Source organism: Drosophila eugracilis, unplaced genomic scaffold, assembly GCF_018153835.1.
Source record: "Drosophila eugracilis isolate 14026-0451.02 unplaced genomic scaffold, ASM1815383v1 contig_889, whole genome shotgun sequence".
Classification (NCBI taxonomy): Eukaryota; Metazoa; Arthropoda; class Insecta; order Diptera; family Drosophilidae; genus Drosophila; species Drosophila eugracilis.
In genome coordinates, this window is record NW_024573799.1 from 3,286 (window position 1) to 23,823 (window position 20,538).

The 20,538-nt window shown below is 43.3% G+C and overlaps 2 protein-coding genes and 3 pseudogenes across 2 annotated transcripts; 2 read left to right on the forward strand and 3 right to left on the reverse strand.

The window, feature by feature from the left end:
- Positions 1-10,421: 10,421 nt before the first annotated feature.
- Positions 10,422-12,855, reverse strand: LOC121530501 (annotated as a pseudogene).
- A 489-nt stretch (positions 12,856-13,344) lies between these two features.
- On the forward strand, positions 13,345-14,285 carry LOC121530502 (annotated as a pseudogene).
- A 162-nt stretch (positions 14,286-14,447) lies between these two features.
- LOC108111899 (dopamine N-acetyltransferase) lies at positions 14,448-15,116 on the reverse strand. The gene has a single exon (XM_017221536.1). It carries the CDS (start codon positions 15,114-15,116, stop codon positions 14,448-14,450), a length of 669 nt encoding a protein of 222 aa, XP_017077025.1.
- Positions 15,117-18,022: 2,906 nt separating this feature from the next.
- LOC121530500 lies at positions 18,023-18,784 on the forward strand (annotated as a pseudogene).
- Positions 18,785-18,891: 107 nt separating this feature from the next.
- Positions 18,892-20,158, reverse strand: LOC108112034 (protein lin-37 homolog). The gene is given in 4 exon segments (XM_017221781.2): positions 18,892-19,276; positions 19,278-19,340; positions 19,343-19,462; positions 19,465-20,158. Coding segments are annotated over 4 exon segments (813 nt in total). The 5' UTR covers positions 20,041-20,158; the 3' UTR covers positions 18,892-19,222.
- Positions 20,159-20,538: the final 380 nt, after the last annotated feature.

The window sequence follows — 20,538 nt, forward strand, 5'->3', positions numbered from 1 at the left end:
AGAAACTCATCTTCAAGCTTTAATCTCTCAGCGAGTCGTTGTCTTTCTAATAGCACACAGCGAAATCTTCACCACAAGAAAATGGCTTCGAAGCCCATACAAGTTGCCGATTGCACTAGACTCAAAACTTTTCCCCCTCGACCAGTCCTTAAGTCCCTTTATATCACCTGCACACTTTTTGTACAGGCACGGGTGTATCCACCATCTTGTTTGCCTTCTATAATACCTCTTTCTCTACTTGAGTCTTTTTTGCCCTTCTTTTCATGTTTGCTTTCCCTAATTTTTCAAGTGCCTTTTACAGTAATTCTCTGCGTTTAAATTTACCTTTTGCTTACACTATCTGTGTATGATGTATGTCTATATATATCACAACATCTATAATGCGTATTTATCTGTATCTGTATCATCTTTGTTTTTGCTATGCTTTCTATCTGGGATTGCGTTTACGTTGCATAATCAGCCATTCGGAGACCGCTCCCCTCCCCACGGCTCACCCTCCTCCGCGACTGCCTAACGCTGCCACCCCCTCCAGCGGACCACCAACACCAGCACAACACCACCATCGCTCTTGGAAGCCGTAATCTACGTGCCGCTTTCCACTAGTTGCAGCGAATGACGCGCTTGATAAATTTCCAACGTTTTCGTTTCTCCTTTGCTGCTTCGGTTTGACTAATATTCCCACTCTCCTTTTTTCTTTTTTTCGTGGTCTTCTTTTTTCATTTTTTCTCATTTCCCCAGGCTACAGAATTTGTTTGTTTTTCCGAACTGTTACTCTTTACCCACACAAACAGTGAGATCTGCACTGGGAAAACCAAGGAAAGTATAAATAACATAAGTATTTTAAATTATAAATGAAGACTCAAAAAGTGAATGAAGGGAAAAATCGAATTAAATTCCTAAAATAATAAATAGAAATATTTTTTTACTCAAATACAAAATGTAATCCACCAATGACGTTATATCTTTCATCAATTATCTTTTTTTCACCATAAACCTCAATGAAGACGCATTTTTCCCCCAAGTGTTAGTGTGTATTCCTAGTAGATGGTTTTCGTATTTTGCCCTTCCGCCTCGCCCAGATTTTATGTGTCAACACTACGAGGAAAAGGGAAATATCTGTCGAAAAATTTTCGCCTCCATTAGCACCCGAAGGTGTGGCGGCGATTTTTATGGCAAGGTCTGGCGATCCTGTCACTAAACTTAATCTCCAGCACGCTGCCCCATTGTCCAGCGGGCAGCAGCTCCTGTTCTCCCTTTGAGCCACGCTAATTGCCTTTTGTGTTACGGATGAGAGATTTTCCGTGCCGCTGCTACTTCAAAAAGAGTCCACAAGAGGAGCGTCGCTTCAACGGCAACAGAGAGTCGTCTCAGATCTCAGCGGCAACGTTTTAGCTGGCCTACCCTGGCAGCCAAAAAGATACATGTTGAAGGTAAAGGGTTGCCTGGGAGATGCCGGAAACTCATCCTCAACGTTTTTTATACTTTTTTTGTTTTTGCATTACAAATCTTACTATTAAGCTACCTAAGACATTGATTGAATTAAAGGCAAGAAAGCATTTCCCGGAAAATCCTTTCGCTTCCTCTATTGTGGCGGCATGCAAATCTAATCGTCGCTCTCTATTAGTGAGTAATGACCAAGAGTAGAAAGGGTTAAGGATCCATAAAACTTCGGTCTGCCGCCTTTCCTTCGCAGTTTCTTTTTGGCACATTTTTTGCGAAAGTCGTAAAACCATAGTAAAAATCCAGAACCAAAAACCCGCTCGCAAAAAGGATCATCGCCAATGAGAAAAGAGCAGGTCAAAGGTTTCGGTCCATACTGCGCTAACCAGAAAACAAGAACTGATAATGGTAATCATGACGAAAATGCATTGGAGAGAAAAACATTTGTCGTGCGGTTTTGCAAACACAAATACGAAATGCAAATCCCAGTGTTAACTAAGAGGAAATCTTACTGCTGAGTAAGAGGCACTTTAGAACAATGCCATTTTCCTAGATGGCTACCAAATTAGCCTGTTGCTCGCTGAACAAAATTACTGATTGTTAAATCATTTTTTAGAAGTCTTCTTTTGTTTCCTTTTTTTCTTTTTTTTTGCCAGGATCCACACATGGCAGGTAGATTCAAAAAGGACTCTGGGTTCATTAATATTCCTCCGCTTCATTGGGCGGCACTATCTTGTGGTTGGATTGCTGTGAGTTTATCCATGCTAATCCCCATAATGAGCGGTGGCTTTTGAGCTGGGAAAACGTTTCTAATCATCCTCATGTTGCTACTTCCTCAACCGTTAGTCCAAAGTCAGCAAAGTCAACACTGACCAGAGGGATAATCAATTTAGAAGTTGTAGGGAACGACTTGACACATGTCAGGAGTTCTGATGGTTTATCTGTTTTAAAAAGTTTCTTTATCATTTTGCAAATTTATTTGGGTTTTAGAAGTGTTAATTAAATTGTTTGGTAAAAGATATATTTATTCCTCGCTTGATTGTTTTTCAAAATAACGCAGCAGATTGATTTAGCAGTTTAATACATTCCTATACAAGTTTCTTTAGAAATCCTTACAATAATGTTGATAATTTCCATTAAAAGAACTTTTCAAAGGTGGATTTAATCTGTAAAAATATCACCTAAATAGAGTTATTATAATAATAACACTTATTGGTTCTGTAATAGTTATTTCAGGCTAGACCACTCAATCCTAAATGTAAAATTGGCACCTCATTTTAAAACAAAAAACCTTGGGTTTTTCAATTTACAAATTCGCTTAAAGAAAATAAAACAAATTCTCTCTTAACTTATACAATTTTCGGCTGCTTCCAATACATATTTTTCACTTTCACTGGGCCTTTGACAGGCACTGGGTAATTATGATAAGATTACAAAGGGGAAAACAGGTAGGGGGCATACCTATCCATATATATATATATATATATATATATTGCAGTAAGAAATAAAAGCCCCCAGCTCTAGTCTCTAAATATTCAGAGTCCAGATTATGTGCAGCCCAAAAGTTGCGGCAACTTTTCACTTTTCTTTGGCGTGCACCTACACTCGTTTTACACTATCCAGTTCTTGAAGCTAAATTCCCCAGAGGCGGGAGGTGAATACACTTGCAGAACTAGTTTTTGGGATTTTCGGGAGGGGAGAGAGCAGATAGTGCTGGCCGATCTTAAGGCCCGCCAAAGAAAATAAAGTGCAGTTGGAAACATGGTCGGTCAGAAAATAACAGCTCCGTGAAATCAGTTGACCTTAATTTCAACGCGTGATTAATGGGTTTGGCAACCCGAGTGTGCAGGCTGGCGGAGGGGCATGGCGGGGCCATTACAGGGGAAACGACAGGCGAAGACCAATGATGGTCAATTAAAAAATGTAAGTTGAGCCGAACAGAGAAAAGTGCGTGGAGTACAGCTGCACAGCAAGGTAATTAGTGCAAATAGGGGAAAAGTTCTATTAAAAACTAAGATTCTTTAAGGTTAAAGTTTAAAAAGCTCTTGAGATTGTTAATATTTCTATATAATGCAATTTTTTTCTTTTTGATCAGATTACCGATTAAGTCATACTCGTATCCTTCTGGCTACTGAATATACTTAAAAATTGAAAAATTAGTGTAAACCGATCTATAAGGGCGCTTGTCTTTCTAGGAAGGCTATCATTAGAATCCTAGGCATTCGTGTTAACTATTGTTTTTAAATTGCCAAAAAGGTCAATACCTAAGCTTCTAGTTTAAGAGAGCTGAAACCCTCAAGTCCCCATGTAATCCATCCCCTTTGCAACTATTTGTTAAGAAATTAAAAAACCAGAAGACCTAAGATGCTTTTACAGGTGCCTTGCATAAATTACCCCCAGATCAGCGGCTTCTATGCTGCTTTTGACCCTAAAAAGCTCCATTGCCCACGACCGTTACTCCGTTTACGCAAAAATCAAGAAATCGAGGGGTTATCGTCCGAAGGTCGAAGGTCAAGACTGCTAAACTTGGTATCGCTTTGAAAGGCCGAAACTGGAGTTAATAGTGCTTGATTGCCGAAGTCGTTTCTTTATCTGTACTTTTCGTATCCCAAATTTGCATAACCTAAAAGTTTGCACAAGGGAAAAACAAGGCGAAAAAAAAAGAAAAGCGAGAGAAAATTGAGAACTATACGACAAACTATCAAAATGGGCGACGAATGTAACGACGAAAGAGGGAAGGAGAGGAAAGGGTGGCGTTAAAAATAGTAAAGATGTCGACAAACGAACCACTCGGAGAGACCAGTTTTTCACATAATCCCGGATTCGTGCATTAAAAAAGAAGAAAAAAAAAGTAAAAATGCAGTCACTGAAAAGAAATTAGGACTCACGGCTTCGGCTCCCTTTCACACACACACGTCCAATGGCAGCAGCCATATATGCAGGAAACGCACACACTTACGAGTGCAATCCTACGTACACACACACACACAAACGCACGCATGAAAAAAACACCAAGAAGGAGAGAATAGGCAAAGTCAGAGAAGGGGAGGGCAGAGAGTAGGCCGGTGAGCGAGAGCCAAGTGCAAGCACACAAAAAACGCAACTGCGCGAAAGAGAGGGCGCGAGGGTGGAAGTGAGCAGGTGATTTTGTAGGACGGTTTTCCCATGATTCCCCTTTTCATCTTAATCGAACAGTTTTTCTCGCTCTCTCCCGTATCCGCTCTGGCGGCGGTGGTCTTCAATGACTTGCTGCACGCACGACAGCCCGGCAGTTTTATTCAAGTTTGAGCGCTCGAATCTGCAACAACGTGCACGCAAAGCTCTCAAATTCCCTTTAAAAATATATCAAAATCCAAGGCGATCGAAAAACCTCAAGGGAAAAACGCTAAACGTGTTAATCGCAGTTTCTTGGAAGGAAAATATCAAATATTTTTGTAACATCTCGTGTTTTGTGCAAGTGTGTATGTGGAGCGGAAAGCTCAAACGGCCAACAAACAAAACAACATCTACTCTCCAAACTCTGTTTCTGAATGTGAAAAAATATCAGCAAATTAAAATACTAAAAAAAGAAACGAATTCCAAATAACTACGAAAAACTTATATGCGAAAATAACGCTAAAGTGTTCTCAAAAAATTAATTTGGCCATAGCACCAGCTAATCTACTGCCCCAACTTACGGCATTTTCATTATTTCATGGTAAGATTTTAATCAAGAACATTTCTTTTTAATAATACACAGGTTTAGGTATTGTAATGGGAAAACCCTAATTTTATGGTGTTTCCACTATACCAGTTCAGCTTCCTACCACTGCCCTTCGAAAACCCTTGCCTTTTGGATTAATTTTTTTTTTAATTTCGCAATTCAATACGACCAAAAGATTGGCCTTTTAATAAATACTGGAAACCTAAACCCGAATAACCGGTTCCCAAAGTGCATTCTTTTCAATGACGTTTGTGATCAAAAATTTTAAGTCTTAGCGTTTTTTTTTCTAAAATGGTGTGCCCATTCTGTTGGCGAGCTCTATTAGCATAAGTTAGCCAAAACTTTCCGGCGGGAGCTTTCGATCTTTGGCGATCGTGTCGTATACCGTGCGATCGAGGCGTGGTGGCATCGCCTTTAGTAATGCTTATAACCGCATCTAATGCCTATATGGCATATCAATACAATCGAAATCTTACTCAAGCACCTGCGAAATCGGATTAGTGTGCAAATCGAGTGTGAACTCTAGGATTGGGATCTCCGGAGCTTGCCCATTATCCCTGCCGGCGAGACAATGGCTAGACAACAACAATTGATGCTCTTGCGTATTTTCCGCAGACAATAATGCGATCTTTACTAAACACCTTTGTACTGATTGTCTGCTTTTCTTATTTTTACCATATACCTTCTGGTTTATTTTTCCCCTGCCTCGTTCCTCCTTTGACATTTCCTTGTTGTTATTGATTTGCCATTATCGTTTTTTTTTTTTTTTGAATTGGAAAGGGGACATCCAAAGACGAAGACAGATCCATGTGCCACACTGCCTGTTGGCAACTGGAGATTCACACACACACGACACATACGTCAAGAGTTTGAGATACAAGCTCGCTTGACGAATAGCCCAACACATGACGCCAGGATCTGGCATGGCATCCACCCGGGTTCTGAAGTTCGACCTAGCCAGTACAAAGAAAGTGAAGTCATACCAAGGACAAGGGCATATGACTTGCCCGTCCACCCCAACCTCTCTTCTTTTTGTATACCCAAAATAGATGAAAATTATTGCATTGATTTTTCAACCCACATTTTCCCGCCATTTTTCTAAATGCCTTCCCCATTTCCCATTTTCCCGATTTCCGGGCGGCATTGTACAAAATGCTTGATATAATATAAATTTGAATATGTATCCAATAAAAAGTAAATAGTAAAAAAGCAATGGAAAAATACACCTTTTATCTGAGTTTTCCCAGCCACTAAATGCACGTTTTCCTATAGTCATACCACCACCTCCACCCCACTTCCCCAACCCCACCATTCCTTTCACTTTTATGGCACCTTCAAAACTTCGGCGTTGGTGTGAAGGACATCAAGTTTACAAGCAAAGTTTCCATATAAAGAAATGGTGGACTGGAGGAGACATCCCTCGCATTCACCTGACCTGGCGGCTTTAACTCGAGGCAGAGCTACCCTTACCATTTGCCATCTCATTCCTCATGTGTGTCTTTCTGATTTACAGCCTCGTGCAAATTTGGAATTGCAGCTACCAACCCTCTGCTATGACGTTTGCCAAATCACGGAACTTGGCTCGGCTGAAAACTCGTACCAATTGGCATTTCTTTTCTACACTGTGTCTTCCAGAATCGAGCACTAGGTGAACCGTAGGCCTTAAACTGGCGCCAAGGTCAGGAAGCACCTATCCTTCTCCCGCCGACGCTGCTGAGCGCCGTACCACCAGTTGAACGGTGACAAACCACATAGCCGCCGCGATCCAGCTCCGGACAGGAGCCCGACCAGCCATCAAACCATCACCATCACTCAAGTGGAAGCCACCACAATCCGAGGCCAGCACGATATCGGGGATCGTGGCAGAGGTGGATCGCGAGAACGCAAGTGGGCGGCCCCACAGCGCGGTGGCCAGCGGCGGTAGGCCGGACCACCACTACCTCCGCCCTGAACCATCACCGACAGACCTGGTCCAGATTTTGCATACTTTGCACCCAGTCAGCGCTGTGTGGATTGCACTCTGGTCTGTAGATGACGAGCAGTTCCAGGCTCATCGCGTGGTTCTGGCGGCCAGACGTTCCCATATTTCCCTTTTGTTCTCTTAAGGATGTACCCCAGGACCATTGCAAGCATTATCCTTCCCAGGTCAAGGGCTTTGGATTACCAACCCTGCTGCAGTTACATATACACGGGCGAGACAGCGGTAGTTGCAAGCTAAGGGCCTGAGATCCTGCTGACAAGGCTGCAGGTCAAAGGGTCTGTGACAACGCTCGCGAAGTTCCAACCTGGTTCCGGCAGCAGCCATGCCAGCGTCGCCCACCTCCCAGTTCAGGCCGGCGGGCCAGGCCCCAGAACAGCTCGGCGTCTAACCACTCTTTCGTCGTCCGTGATCTCTACATCCACACATCTCTACCTAGTACCGCCATCTCAGGCAACTGCTCTTGCCACCACCACCCCAATTCATTATCGGCGGGCTTCAACCACTATATCATGGCTACAGCCGCTGTCAGCCGGTCAAATTCCAGCTGGTGGGCTCCATGACTCCACCAGACCACACCACTCGGCGCCGTATCAGGTGCGGGAGAACCAGCTGACAGTGGCCTGGCTCCCTCGCCGCCACCACTGCCATGTTGAACTCAAATCTACAGAATCATGCTTTTCAGTGTAGTCCTCTCAGCGCAAGAAGCTGTCTGCCATCTGGCATGCTTCTGAGTGAAACCGCGTCTCCGATCTAAACGTTCTGGCCCAAGCTAATCCCTTTTTAGTTCCTCATAGCCTGTCGCAGACCCAATGGCCGTGTGGAGAAAAGACGCCACACATCCAACCATCAAATACACAACTTCCTGCTGCCACAAGCTTGAGAATAGTGGTGGCGAGCGCAATCATAGCTTCAATGGATCTGACCTGGCGGCGATAGGAACCACTTTCACCCATGCTGGTGCCCCAGGAGGAAACCGGTCGGTCTCAGTGGCAAACCTGAATGGAAGCCTTCTCTCCCATGATACACACCCGAACCGGACATGATGTGATAACCCATCAGAGCAGCGGGAGGGCATGGTGCGGCCTTCAGGCGAGCAGGAAGTATACGGCCTGCCCAGTCGCACGCTCTACGACAAAGTCCGCCAAGCTAAGCATCACACCGCCTGGTCAGCCGCTTCCCATCGCCAAACATGCTCGGTGAATCCTCCGGGCGCTGAATCTCTCAAAGTTCCCCTACTCACTGCCAAGCCGCTGCTGCTCCTGGCTGGACATGGACTGGTCATCACTCGGAGGCAAGCGTGATCCGAGGTGGACTATGTCCCGCTCGCCACATGTCTTTACCACCACCGTGCGCCCTCAGCGGCAGCCTCCCTCAGATCTCCGCTTTCCTCCAGCAGGCCCCTGGAGATCGGGGTGGTGACATAGCCCGGCCGAGAGGCTCTCCATGCCATGGCCCTGGCAGCGGCTGCACCGTGCTGCGCACCCATCGTGTCGAGCAGTCCAGCGGAATGAACCAGCGCTCAATGGCCACGGCATGCCGATCGCAGGTCGCAGGGTCGTCACTACTCACACGACCGGGAAGCCATGGATGGAAATGGAGAAGCATAGGCAGAACGCGGTCCAAGGGAACGCGACCAGATGGGCGTGAGGATGCGGACGACGAGGAGGACCCGAGCAGGAGGCATTGGAGGATCTCGCTGGCCAGGAAAGAGCGACCCGCACTCCCCTACTCGCCCCAACCAGCCGGTACCGGAGTGATTATGCCCGTAGTGCGCCTGCCAATAGCAAGGATCACGAAGATTACCCAGCCCTCGCCACAGTTCTTGCCCCTAGGCCTCAGAGGGAGCTGCTGGAAGGCCCGAGGATGCTCAGGCTCGGGCCGACTGATTGGCCCTTACCGCCGCCTGGCAATATGCCCCGGGACGGCCTCGACTCCTTAGGTAGGCCGGAGCCCCGATAGCAACTCTATTATTCCCGTTATTAGACCATCCTTGTGTTACTTTCCGCTTACTAGCTCGGCGACTCCAGGCGTCGTATCCAGCGTTGGTGAGCTTTAAGCGAAGAAACCTCGTCCCAGTCGTTGTGGCCCAAACATCCGTCCACCAGCACCTGGCACCCATCCAAAATCAAACCCACACACTAAAATAATAAATTGTTGTCTAGCATCACCTTTTGTGCTAAAACAGAAATTTATGAAACAAAATAGAAATAATTTAGGATGATTGGACACCTTAGGCTTAGGCTTACGTAGGCCATCTTTTTGAAAACCAACTAGTTGTAGGCCAAACAGCTCGGCCATCCCCGATCCCAGATCACTGACAAACTAGAGATATAAAGCCTGACTTACACTTAAGACTGAAGAGCTAGGATCAGAGGGCGTGGATGAGCTAGCTAAAGCCAGAGACAAACGAGGCTCCCAGCTGAAATGGTTGCAAGTTGGCTACACCATGTACAACTTTGTTAAATGCCAGTGATTTGTTTTAAAAATTATGCTTTAGTTATTTATAACAGCCAGTATGTGAAATCGCATGTACGTGGCCTTAATTTGTATGATTTTCGAAGCGCGAAGAGTTGGAGAAGTTAGAAGTGGTCCCACTTAGATACGAACTCCTCAAATAAGCGTATCTTTATTTAACCTCCATGTTTTATCCTATTGTAGCGAGATATATGTATATTAAATCGTCCTGGGTTGAATTTATGAGACCGGTGTACCGACTCAAACATTACCACGGTAAAAGAGCACGCATTAAAATAAAATTACAAACTAAACTTAAATACGATCGTGATCATAGATTAAAACGCTGTAAGTTTCAGGCAATTGATTAGTTCTAAGCCCACCAACCTAAACGTAACCACTTAAACTAAACTATTTATAATAAAACAAACAAAAACAAAAAACAATGAAAACTTTTATCGCTGGGAGCAATGCAATGGCTCTTTAATTATAAACACCTACATATATACTTCTATAGTCTTACGGTCGACAATGTTAAATATTAGTAAGAGTAACTCTTGTACACCAGCCTCATAGTCCACACGTGCGAATTCTAGATCCAGTTTTAAGTATTTCCAAATTGTGCTTTGCAATTTAAATTATCCCAAACACTAACTTACTCTGTTAAAGATCAGCGAAGAACGAATTGAACTGACTGGAGTATCAAAAACCAACTCTAAGTTTCTCACGACAACACCAATTTTGTATAGAAAAATATATTTTTGAATTTTATAATCGATAGTTTCCCAATAAAATATGGCTAATCTTCATTAAGATTGCAATGTCAGATAGTATATCATGAATTCAGTGACAACCGACGGCAATTCAGTTCCGCTCATCGAAATCTCAAATACCAATGTGCAAAACGGAAAGGTTTATGTTGGGGGCTTAGTGCACGGGCTTCCTTGGTGGCATAATCTTGGAGTCTCCATAAACTCCCGCTCCTCTCACTTACGGTCTTCGATATACGAGAATGATCCGCTGACTGAGACCCACATGGCGAGTTGACAATCGTAAAGCGACCGATCGATACTAATCAGGGCTCGTCGTTGGGACTGTGTCCCCGGGTTTGCAGTGTGCCAGCAGCTTGGCCTCGCTGAGAAACTCCAGCCGACAGAAGTTCCAGTGATAGTTTATACCCTTCTTGGAGCTGGAAGTGGCGGTCCAGCTGATGCTGCAATTCGAACTCTTCGCGGGCACTTGGGCAGACGTGGAAGCCGTGGTTCTGTAGGTGCAAATGGTAGTCCAGAAAGACCCTGCAAAAGCAAACGAATGGCGTTCGTTATTACTAGGTAGCTGTTCTGGATTATGTGTTATTTTAGTTGTTTATAGTGAAACTTACTTTTTGTAAAAATCTCCCGCACTTGTGGCAGTAGAACTCAGCCATCTTCCAGTGCTCCATGTAATCGTGCTTCATTAGAGCCACCAGGGTGTCCATCTGATAGCCACAGGTAAAAAGTAAGGCAAAAAGATTTTAAACGCACCTGGGTCTTCAGCAGATCGAGTAGGTAGAGGTCTGTCATTAAAAAGCAAGAATGTTTATACAAAGAAATAAGCTTAAATGAGAAAAACCCTACCGTGCTCTTGTCGGTGGTCATGTGCGTTCAACCAGTCCGTAGTCATCTCGTACAGGAAGTGGGGAGATTTCCAGCACTGTTGCTATTGCTGCGGCTGTGGTTTCGATCCAGTCTGGTGAAAGTCATGCGGCGTATTATTACCTGGCGTCCTCCTGGTCATCGTCGCCCTCTTCCTCAGCCTCTTCATCGCTTTCGTTCTCTTCGATTTCATCGTCCTGATCATCCATATTGTACTTATCCCAGGCTTCTGAGCAGGCCCGTGAACGAGACCGGGTGTGGAACGAGCCTTTGGGGTCCGAAGGCTGAACGGTCTGCCCTGTTTCCGCCCTGTTGTAGAAGTATTAGGCCTAATTGGGATAATAAGTTAAAATAAATATTTATCAAGGTAAACCAACATTTTCTACTAACCTCCTGTGGCCTGGCAGATTGCATGATGTGGTCCCATTCATTGCTTGGTGTGTAACTTTGGGCATCGCCAAAAAGATCGCGAGGATACCCGCTGCTGATGTGGACCGTTCATGGTGTCGCTTTCAACCATTTGAGTCAAACTCTTACGTCACGCAGTGTCGGCAGTATTAAGTGCGTGACGAGCGGTTGACTCCCGGAAGACGTCTCCTCAACTGGCCTCGTTCAGCATTCCGGCACTTTGGCGCGCGGCGGACGGGTTTGTGATCGTCGAATTTGCAAATGGCGAAGTGCTGGGCGTAATATCCCGCCCGAAATGCACGTCACATTCGGTGACACTCCAGCCGTGTTCGCCACTTCCAACCTTCCGTATGCTTCTCCTCAGACTCCTTAGCCGACTGGGGGAAAAGGGCTGCTGAGCAAGGTAGACTTCCAGCACGGAACAAGACGAACGTGACCTGAATACTCGGCCTGTTTTGGGGTACCTCCTCTTGGCTCTCTCTCAGTGTGGTTGGACACTTCGCATCAGCAATGGGTGGACTATATTTGGGTTGGTGAAGGTTTGTGGTAGTGGTCACTGTGGTAATTTCTCCCCGGAACGCTGCAATCGTTGCATGCGTTGCATCAAGGGATCAGTGACTTCCGAGTGCATGTTTATTTAACTTGCAACGCACTCCACACAAAGGCCTTCAAATGGATCGAATAACATGGACTAAAAATTATAGCAAATGTAGAAATTTTATATGGCCAGCTGAATGGGATAATGTTTGTATTACTCACATGGATCTTCCAGTCACGACTCAGCCGGCGCTGCATCGTGATTGAGCGAAGATCCAAAAGAGCCGAGACCTTGGCGGCCCCACATAATGTGCAACTGGCGTCATTGGCTTCTGCCTCCGCTCAGCTTCAAAGGCTCCTGATCATTATTCTCGTTGTCAACCGAACAATTTCCTTCAGTTGCTGCTGGTTCCGGATCTGTATGGGGGCATCCGCATTCTGCTTGAAATGAGTGCTATTCTAGGTGCAACTATGGTAAAGGTGGGTTTCTGGCGTTTGCCCTCGACCTCAATCAGTTCCGCGTGGCCCTCATTTTTGTTCGCTTCTTGTTGCTTTTGGAAGTGTAAGCCTACCTTAGAGCTCCGGAAATGTGATTTTCTAAAATATATTTATATTAAATATATTAATATGTCGAAGAACAAAACGAAACTGCAGTTTACAAGTAGATTAGACCCTATTTTTTGGCAAATATACCGCATAATGTCTGAATAGTCTGGCAGCACTCAACGCTGAATTTCGAATTAAGCGCGGCGTTAAATATTTTTAATCTATGTAAGTGGATAATTTTTTAATCGTTCTTATTAGCTCTTAATATGATTCGAATTTATATGAAAAATACTGGAAGCAGAAACGTATTATTGATTTTACTAAAAAATTATATATTTAGATTTCCCAAGTGTCAATTATAAAAAAAAGGAATTCAACTGAAATTTTTCGAAAAAAATTAACTTTTTCCCTATCCTATTCTGGCAAGTGTTTGCAGCTGGTATTTGAAGAAAAATTTAAAGGAAAGCCATCGCTTTCGTGATATTCAATTCAGGACAATGGATCCCAATAAGCATGCTACAATTTAAGCCGATGCATCGCCCTTGATTGCAAGACTTTTAATACTGATAAAGCATTGATTTAAAATCTTAGCAGATCTTTTCCGCGGGCCGTTAAGTAGGGCATTGAACTTAACAAAGAAAATGTCAAGGTCATCATCAAGGTCAAATCATTGAAGATTAGCTTAATCTAAGCAATTTTTATTACTTCTTAAGACATTTTGAGATAAGATATCGGTTAATATTAAGCCTCCAGGCGAGTGCAAAATAAAAAGAAGATTTTTGCAGATAGCCTTGGGAAAGCCTATAAAGAGCTCCGTCTGATTTTTGTTGATAACGCGTTTGGGTTTCTTTAAAAGGTCCCTCCAACTATGAAAAATAGGCAGTTCCCTACTGCCAGAGTGTATAATTCACAAAATGATTCTCAGTCAAAAACGGAATAACCATACGCCTCATGGAGGAGAGCGACTATGGAATTGTTAAGCCTTTCATGCGGGATTACTTCCATTACGACGAGCCCATGGGAATTGGACTGGAAGAACAAATTCATCTATTAAATGAGGAAGAAGTTGACAGGGAATACATTTCGGTAATCAACCAAGGACTCTCCCTAGTAGCATTCGACGACAATACAGGACTTCTTATCGGCATGAGCCTTGCCGAGAAAAATGGATCCCTCTATATTGGCTAAACAGCACAAGGGAAGCCGAGGAAATCGAGGATAATGCCTTGGGTCGAAGTCGGAAGATGATAGCCAAAAATCGAACGGGATGCCAACATATTCGAACGCTGCCAAGTTCCCATATATCTCAACCTAATAGCAGTCTCTGTTCACGAATCAATGAGGGGCAAAGGTGTTCTGTCCCACCTCGCCGTCACCCCATGAAATTGGGTCGTCTCTCGGATTCCCGCTGCTGATCGGCAGCAGCACCAGTTACTACTCCGCTAAGCAAGCAGTGGAAGGCTTGGGTATGGAGGTCATTCACTCACAGGCCTATGCCGAGTACAAGGACAATCAGGGCCGTCCTGTATATAATCCACCTGCTCCCCATACCCATGTCCGCGTCTTGGCCAGCAAACTTTGACTTTTAAAATTGTTTTCTTTTTGTATTATTTGCAGAATAATTAGCTATATTATGCAACTCGAAAAGTGTAATTAATTGATGTTTAAAATAATTATTTATAATAATAAAAGATAGCAACAGGAATAGTGTATACACCTTAAAAAATTTTAAGTGAAATTCCTGTCAAAATTTTATGGCCATTACTCGCAACGATATATTGGGAGCTGCCGGCGCGAAGATCACTCGTCCCCGGTCGTCCTTGTAGTCGGCATAGTCCATGGAATGTATGCACTCCATTCCCAGGGCCTCCTTCTGGCGAGCAGAGTAAAAGCTGGTGCAGTAGGCCACCATGGCGGGGAATCCCTTGGACCGGCCTAAGTTTATTAGAGTGGCGGCAAGTCGGGAACCCAGTCCCTTGTCCCTCATCGAGGTGGCTACACTGGTGACGTGGGAATAAAGTACTTTCGAGATTCCGTACCGCTTGAAAATATTGGCTTCGCATTCGGCCTTGATGATTATGGCATAGATACGACCCCAAGCGTTATTCTCGAGTGACTCGGCCACCAGGCGGCTCCTTTCCACATCCTCGGAAGTTTCGGCTCCTGCCAGGACGAAGCCCACAATTTGGTCATCATCGCTCTCGTCGAGGGCCAAGAGACAAGTACCCTGGGCAATCATCGAGAGGTTAATCGCGTCGTTCTCCTTCTCGTTTTGGAGATGAACGGGTTCACCACTGGATTGGCACAAGGGCTCCGCCGTGAAGTACTCTTCCTTCATAAAGGATTTTACCTTTTCATAGTCCTCCAGTCTCATAATGCGAATCCGGATTCCTTCCTTTGTGTTGGAACTCATCATTAGCTTCACTCTGCAACGAATTTCTTTGCTTTTATATATTTGTGATTATCTTGCCAAATCTTTTTGATTGCTTATCACTCAGTTTACTACTATTGGGCAATCGAAAATAAATTTGCAACCAGATGGGTTAACGTACGCCTTCTGACGAATCTAAAAATCGAAAGTTCAGTGCCCTATTGTTAGGAACTATTTTGAGCTATTGCAATATATTGCTTTGAAGCTCTTGACTGATTAGAGGGTTTGCTAGAATTCATCGCTGTATTTACTACACCTTTTATTTTTCACACGACCACCTTTTAAATAATCCATTTGGACACTGAATAAATCTTTTCAAAAACAAGAGGAAACGCTATAGGCGAGTGCCGCGACTATAAGATACCCGTTACTGTTTTACAAAATTTTAAAATATTATTTTGCTAGTGGAAATTCACGAGGCGCCACCTATTGTCAGAGGAAGTAAGTTGAGTATGCTTATAGTGACGTCACTGCCCATGTGAGACCTTAGAACCTTAATTTCTTTATAAATAGCGAAATAATGTTCCGGTTTAAAAAATCTTTAGCAGATCGATAGATATTAACAGAAATAAGTTATACAACATCAAACGAAGGCATTCATAATAATATTATAGACGTCACACTTTTTCGCGGTTTGTGGGCGTTAGAGTGGGCGTGGGTGGATAAAAACTTGTGAAAAGTTGCAGAGGCATCTCTTAAATACGTATTCTTAAGCAAAACTGTAACTCTTATAGATATTTGCATTTTTGGTTTTCCGGGTGTTGTGGGCGTTATAGTGGGCGTGGCTTGCTCGGAAAAAAACAATTCGCATTGGGGGCATCATAAAAACCTACATGCCTAATCCTAACTTCCCTATAGTTAGCGAGATATTAGCTTTTCTACAACATGCGAAAATGCGTCTTTTGAGCTTGGTGGGCGTAAGAGTGGGTGTTTCCTAATAGTGGTAACACTATAAGATGCGCTGGCATCTAAAGATTATACATACTTAATTTCAACTTTCTAACTCCAATAGTTCCTGAGATTTCAGCGATTTTAGTTTTTCGCGATTGGTGGGGGTTAGAGTGGGCGTGACATGATGTTGTAATAAACTTGCGCTGCGTAGGGACCTCAAGAATCTTCATGGTTAATCTCAACTTTGTATCTCTTATAGTTCCTGAGATCTCAGCGTTCATACGGACAGACAGACGGACATGGCTCAATCGTCTTCGCTATTCATCCTGATCAAGAATATATATACTATATAGGGTCGGAAACGCTTCCTTCTACCTGTTACATACTTTTCAACGAATCTACGAGTAACGGGTATAATGAGTGAACTCATTCCATACTAAGTTTATAATCGATCCTCCTGACAGTAATTAGCATTAGCTTATTACGGCCCTCTTTACTTCTTATCAACATTAAATTTACAATCGAATAAAAGGCACACTGGTTCAAGCTTTAAAGACTCTTAGAAATACAAAAACGTGAGTAGTAAATTTTTCTGCGCGCCTATGCTAGTAAATTGAATTTGCCAATCATCGGCCTTGTTATGTTAGGTTATCAACAATTGTAGAATTCGCAGTAACGCAAAAGTGAGAAATGAAAACATTTTCTTAACATAAAATAAATATTATCAGCGTAATTGACATATGACGAAAGATTGAGTTAAAGGAGCTTATACTACGATGAAATTATGAAACCACTGATTTTTTTAATTTGATCGAGTCAAATAGATTGAAGAAATTATAAGAGCCTATCTGTTGTCCCAACAAATCATCTTTTTTCCCATTGATGTAACCAGCAGTATTTCTTGCTTATTACGTATTTTTTTCATCCCTTGGCAGCGACCAGTTGGAATAATATATCAGAATTCTTGTCAATACAGTGAATTCTCCTATATCTCAATAACCCATAACCTTGTATAAGACCTCTGGACGTATGAGAAAAGTGAGGCTTCGATTTGCTACTACTGTCACATTAATACAGCACAAATATCTACCGCTACTGATATGGCCTCCTACCAATAGGTGGCGCCAGGCACATTTGGGTTTTAGTAACCGGTATGGGGCTACCAATATTTTAATGTTATTTATTATTTACAAATCACACACGCCGCCTAGGACCTTCCAGAATACCAGAAGCTACAGCCTTGCCAGGGTTGGGGTCGGGCACTTGTGGAATAATCGCTGTGGAGAGAGAAAACGGTGGCGTGATTGCGCACAACAGTATGCCCCGGGGTCCGGATGATCCCAGATGTTTCCTACGGTTATACCTTAGCCTAGTGTAGAGAAAAAAAAAGGTTAAAGACCCTAAGGTCTACTAGGTTTGTAAGCGTGTACAGGGCTGCAATGTTCGCGGATCGATTCGCGCCGTTGAGCAGGGTCGACGATGTCCTGACCGTCTTCTGGACGGGGCTTAATTTTAAATGCTTAGTTGTTTAGTCTTGTTTGCTATTGTTTACTTCATAATACTTCGTGTTTCTTTCTATGTTCTACTCCTTATTTTCTAATATAATTTGTTTTCCATAACCATTTTCAAACACTAATAATAAACGTTAATGGGCGATATTACAAAATATATTGGCATGCAATATACGTTTTTAAAAGTGCCGCCCAATCAAAGTTGTTCGATAACCGATATGATTAAACATTAAGTGGCTAGCAGAGCTGCCAACTTTGCCCAAATATTTTAATCGTGTTTCTATTAAATAGTAAATGAAATATTTTCATGAAATGTCCAAATGAATTATACCTAAAGTTTTTAAGTAATGGAAAATTACAACTCCATCCCTTTAAATTACAATCTTCTCAGTGATTAAATGGATAACCCTTTACGAAAATGATTAAATGACGAACTATCGTATTTGTACACCTTTAAGCGATAGTTTCCGCCAACTGCCTATCGTCTACCACTAGCTGTCATTCGGCGACGAGACGAACTGAAATCAACGTGCTTATTTTCCGCTCGGGATTTTGCCAGAAAAAACTAATCAAAATGGGCGTACAAGTAGTTCCAATTGCTCCTGGTGATGGTAAGTACAAGATTAAAGGATTGAAATCCTCTTGAACTGCAGTTAATTACCGGCATTTCTAACCTAAGAAGTGCATAATGTGCGATGCACAAGTCGGAAAATTAACCTTGACAATATGGTCGTCTCGCTTACACATATAAATTTTTGTATTCTATCCCCGCAGGCAGCACTTTCCCGAAGAATGGGCAAAAGGTCACGGTGCATTACACCGCACCCTGGACGACGGCACCAAGGTGAGTAATCTTCTTGGTCATGGAATTCCCAAGCTAATGAAGGGTTATATTCAACCAACTAGTTCGATTCGTCGCGCGACCGCACAACAAGCCCTTCAAGTTCACCATTGGCAAGGGCGAGGTCATTCGCGGTTGGGACGAGGGAGTCGCCCAGTTGAGCGTAGGCCAGCGCGCCAAGTTGGTCTGCTCGCCGGACTACGCCTATGGCAGTCGTGGCCACCCCGGTGTCATTCCGCCCAACTCCCCCCTCACCTTTGATGATGGGAGCTGCTCAAGGTCGAATAAGCAACCAGGCCGCCCGTTGTTGTGTATACCCCCAACAAAATCAAGAGGGTTTCGGACCGGCGCACGGACGTCGAGACGAAGAACACCAAAATCGGAACCAGAACAATCCAGCAGCATTTGCCAACCGAAAAAAAATATGATAACTCAAAACCCAGCTCTAAACTAGAACTAATTTAACCGCAATGGTAACGCATCTTCTACGCATACAAATAAACATTTATTCAAGTCAATGACAATAGATCGTGTTTTATTCACCTTTTTTGTAAAATTCATTAGAGGTTCCCCTTGGCCACTGTTTTTTACGGCCTTTCGTTCTATTTTAATAATAATTAAGTACAAGTTTCGTTAAAGGTCTAAATTAATATATGCACAAAGAAATATATAATTAAAAAAATCAAATTATATTTAATACATAAAAATGGAAGATAATATATGCATACAAATAAGGATTTATTCAAGTTAATGGTAACAGAATCGGGTATGATCATTATAATATGCCTCTTTTAATAATCAGCATTGTTCGTTTTCCGTTCCCTTTTCAGATTCCTTTTCGTGCATCATTTGTTCTTGCACAACAGGTCCATAATCTGATCAATATCTTCATAGCGCTCCCTTGTCGTATTTATAGGCATGTCTTAACCAATGTCCGCGCACCTTCTTCCAACGAGTCACATTTTGGAGGCAAGCAGATCGAAAGCACTGGCACCCTCTAGAGCCTTTTCCCGTTTCTTTTCTTCCTGACTAAACTCCAAACGTGTGGCGGGGATGACAGGCAAATCCGTGGGCTTTGGCTGCGGGGCAGGTGTGTGAGCGTCTTCATCTCACCGCTTTTTAATTTAGAAATGATCTCTTTGCCATTGTCTTCGCGTTTGGTACCAGGAACAGTCCCCTCTGTTTGAAAGGCGGCCACGGCGGGATTTCTTGGCTGATTTGCCATCCAGGCACGGCAAATGGGATACAATGGAGTGCCATCTTGGTATTTAGAGAGATCTAAACTACGCTCGAACAGGCGCATCACGTAGGACTCGCCGGGAGCCTTTTGAGTTGATCCAATACCGCTAACGCTCTTCTTGTAGAGCATTCGCCTAGCCTTGATGCGCCCTCCACTCCCTCCATCAACTATTGCATCTGCGGAAGTTGAAGGCTTCGCGGTCGCTCCCATAGTGACTGCCCTGATCTCCGGATCCGGCTTTACCTGGTAATGGCGCTGCTGCTGTTGCTGGAGCAGGAGCTTCTTAGAGGGTCGACCCCGAATAGGCAAATCCGACTCCGCATCGTCGTCCAGCGGTTGATGGCTTCGCTCCGTCTTCTGCTCCTCCCTGCGCGACTCTCGCAGGCGTAGGGACATCTCCTTTTTCTTTGGAGTGGTCTTCATTTCCGAGTTGAGTTGATCAAATTGAAAATTATTGAAAACCAATTTCGAATGTCAACTTAGAAATCAAACGAGATTGTAGTGCTTTGCAGGACTGACACACAATATAGTTGCCCAACACTACATAATTTCGACATGTTAGAAAATACCACACTATTATAATACCAACTGAATTGGCGCCAGAACATTACATTAAAATTAATATGTTTTTATTTATTAGAAAAAACAAATAATAACTCACTCAAAACGTACTAACTTTAATTTGCTTTGTAATTTTAAAATGGTCACTGCTTCTTAAGTTTAATGGAGTATAATTAAAAAAATACTCACCAAATAGTAAAAAAATAAAACTTTATCCGGTAACAAATATTTTGTGATTTCTTTTCTGACCTGTGTGGTATTTTCCGAGTGATCAAATCTGGTCACACTGCTGTTTTGTGATCGCGATCGAAAGGGCGACGTGAATAAAATACGTTTTAATTAAGTTTAATGCGACAAATA

What these genes read in the sequence shown, in the direction of transcription:
- LOC108111899 (XM_017221536.1), bottom strand. Translation starts at nt 15,116, where the DNA reads ATGAGTTCCAACACAAAGGAAGGAATCCGGATTCGCATTATGAGACTG.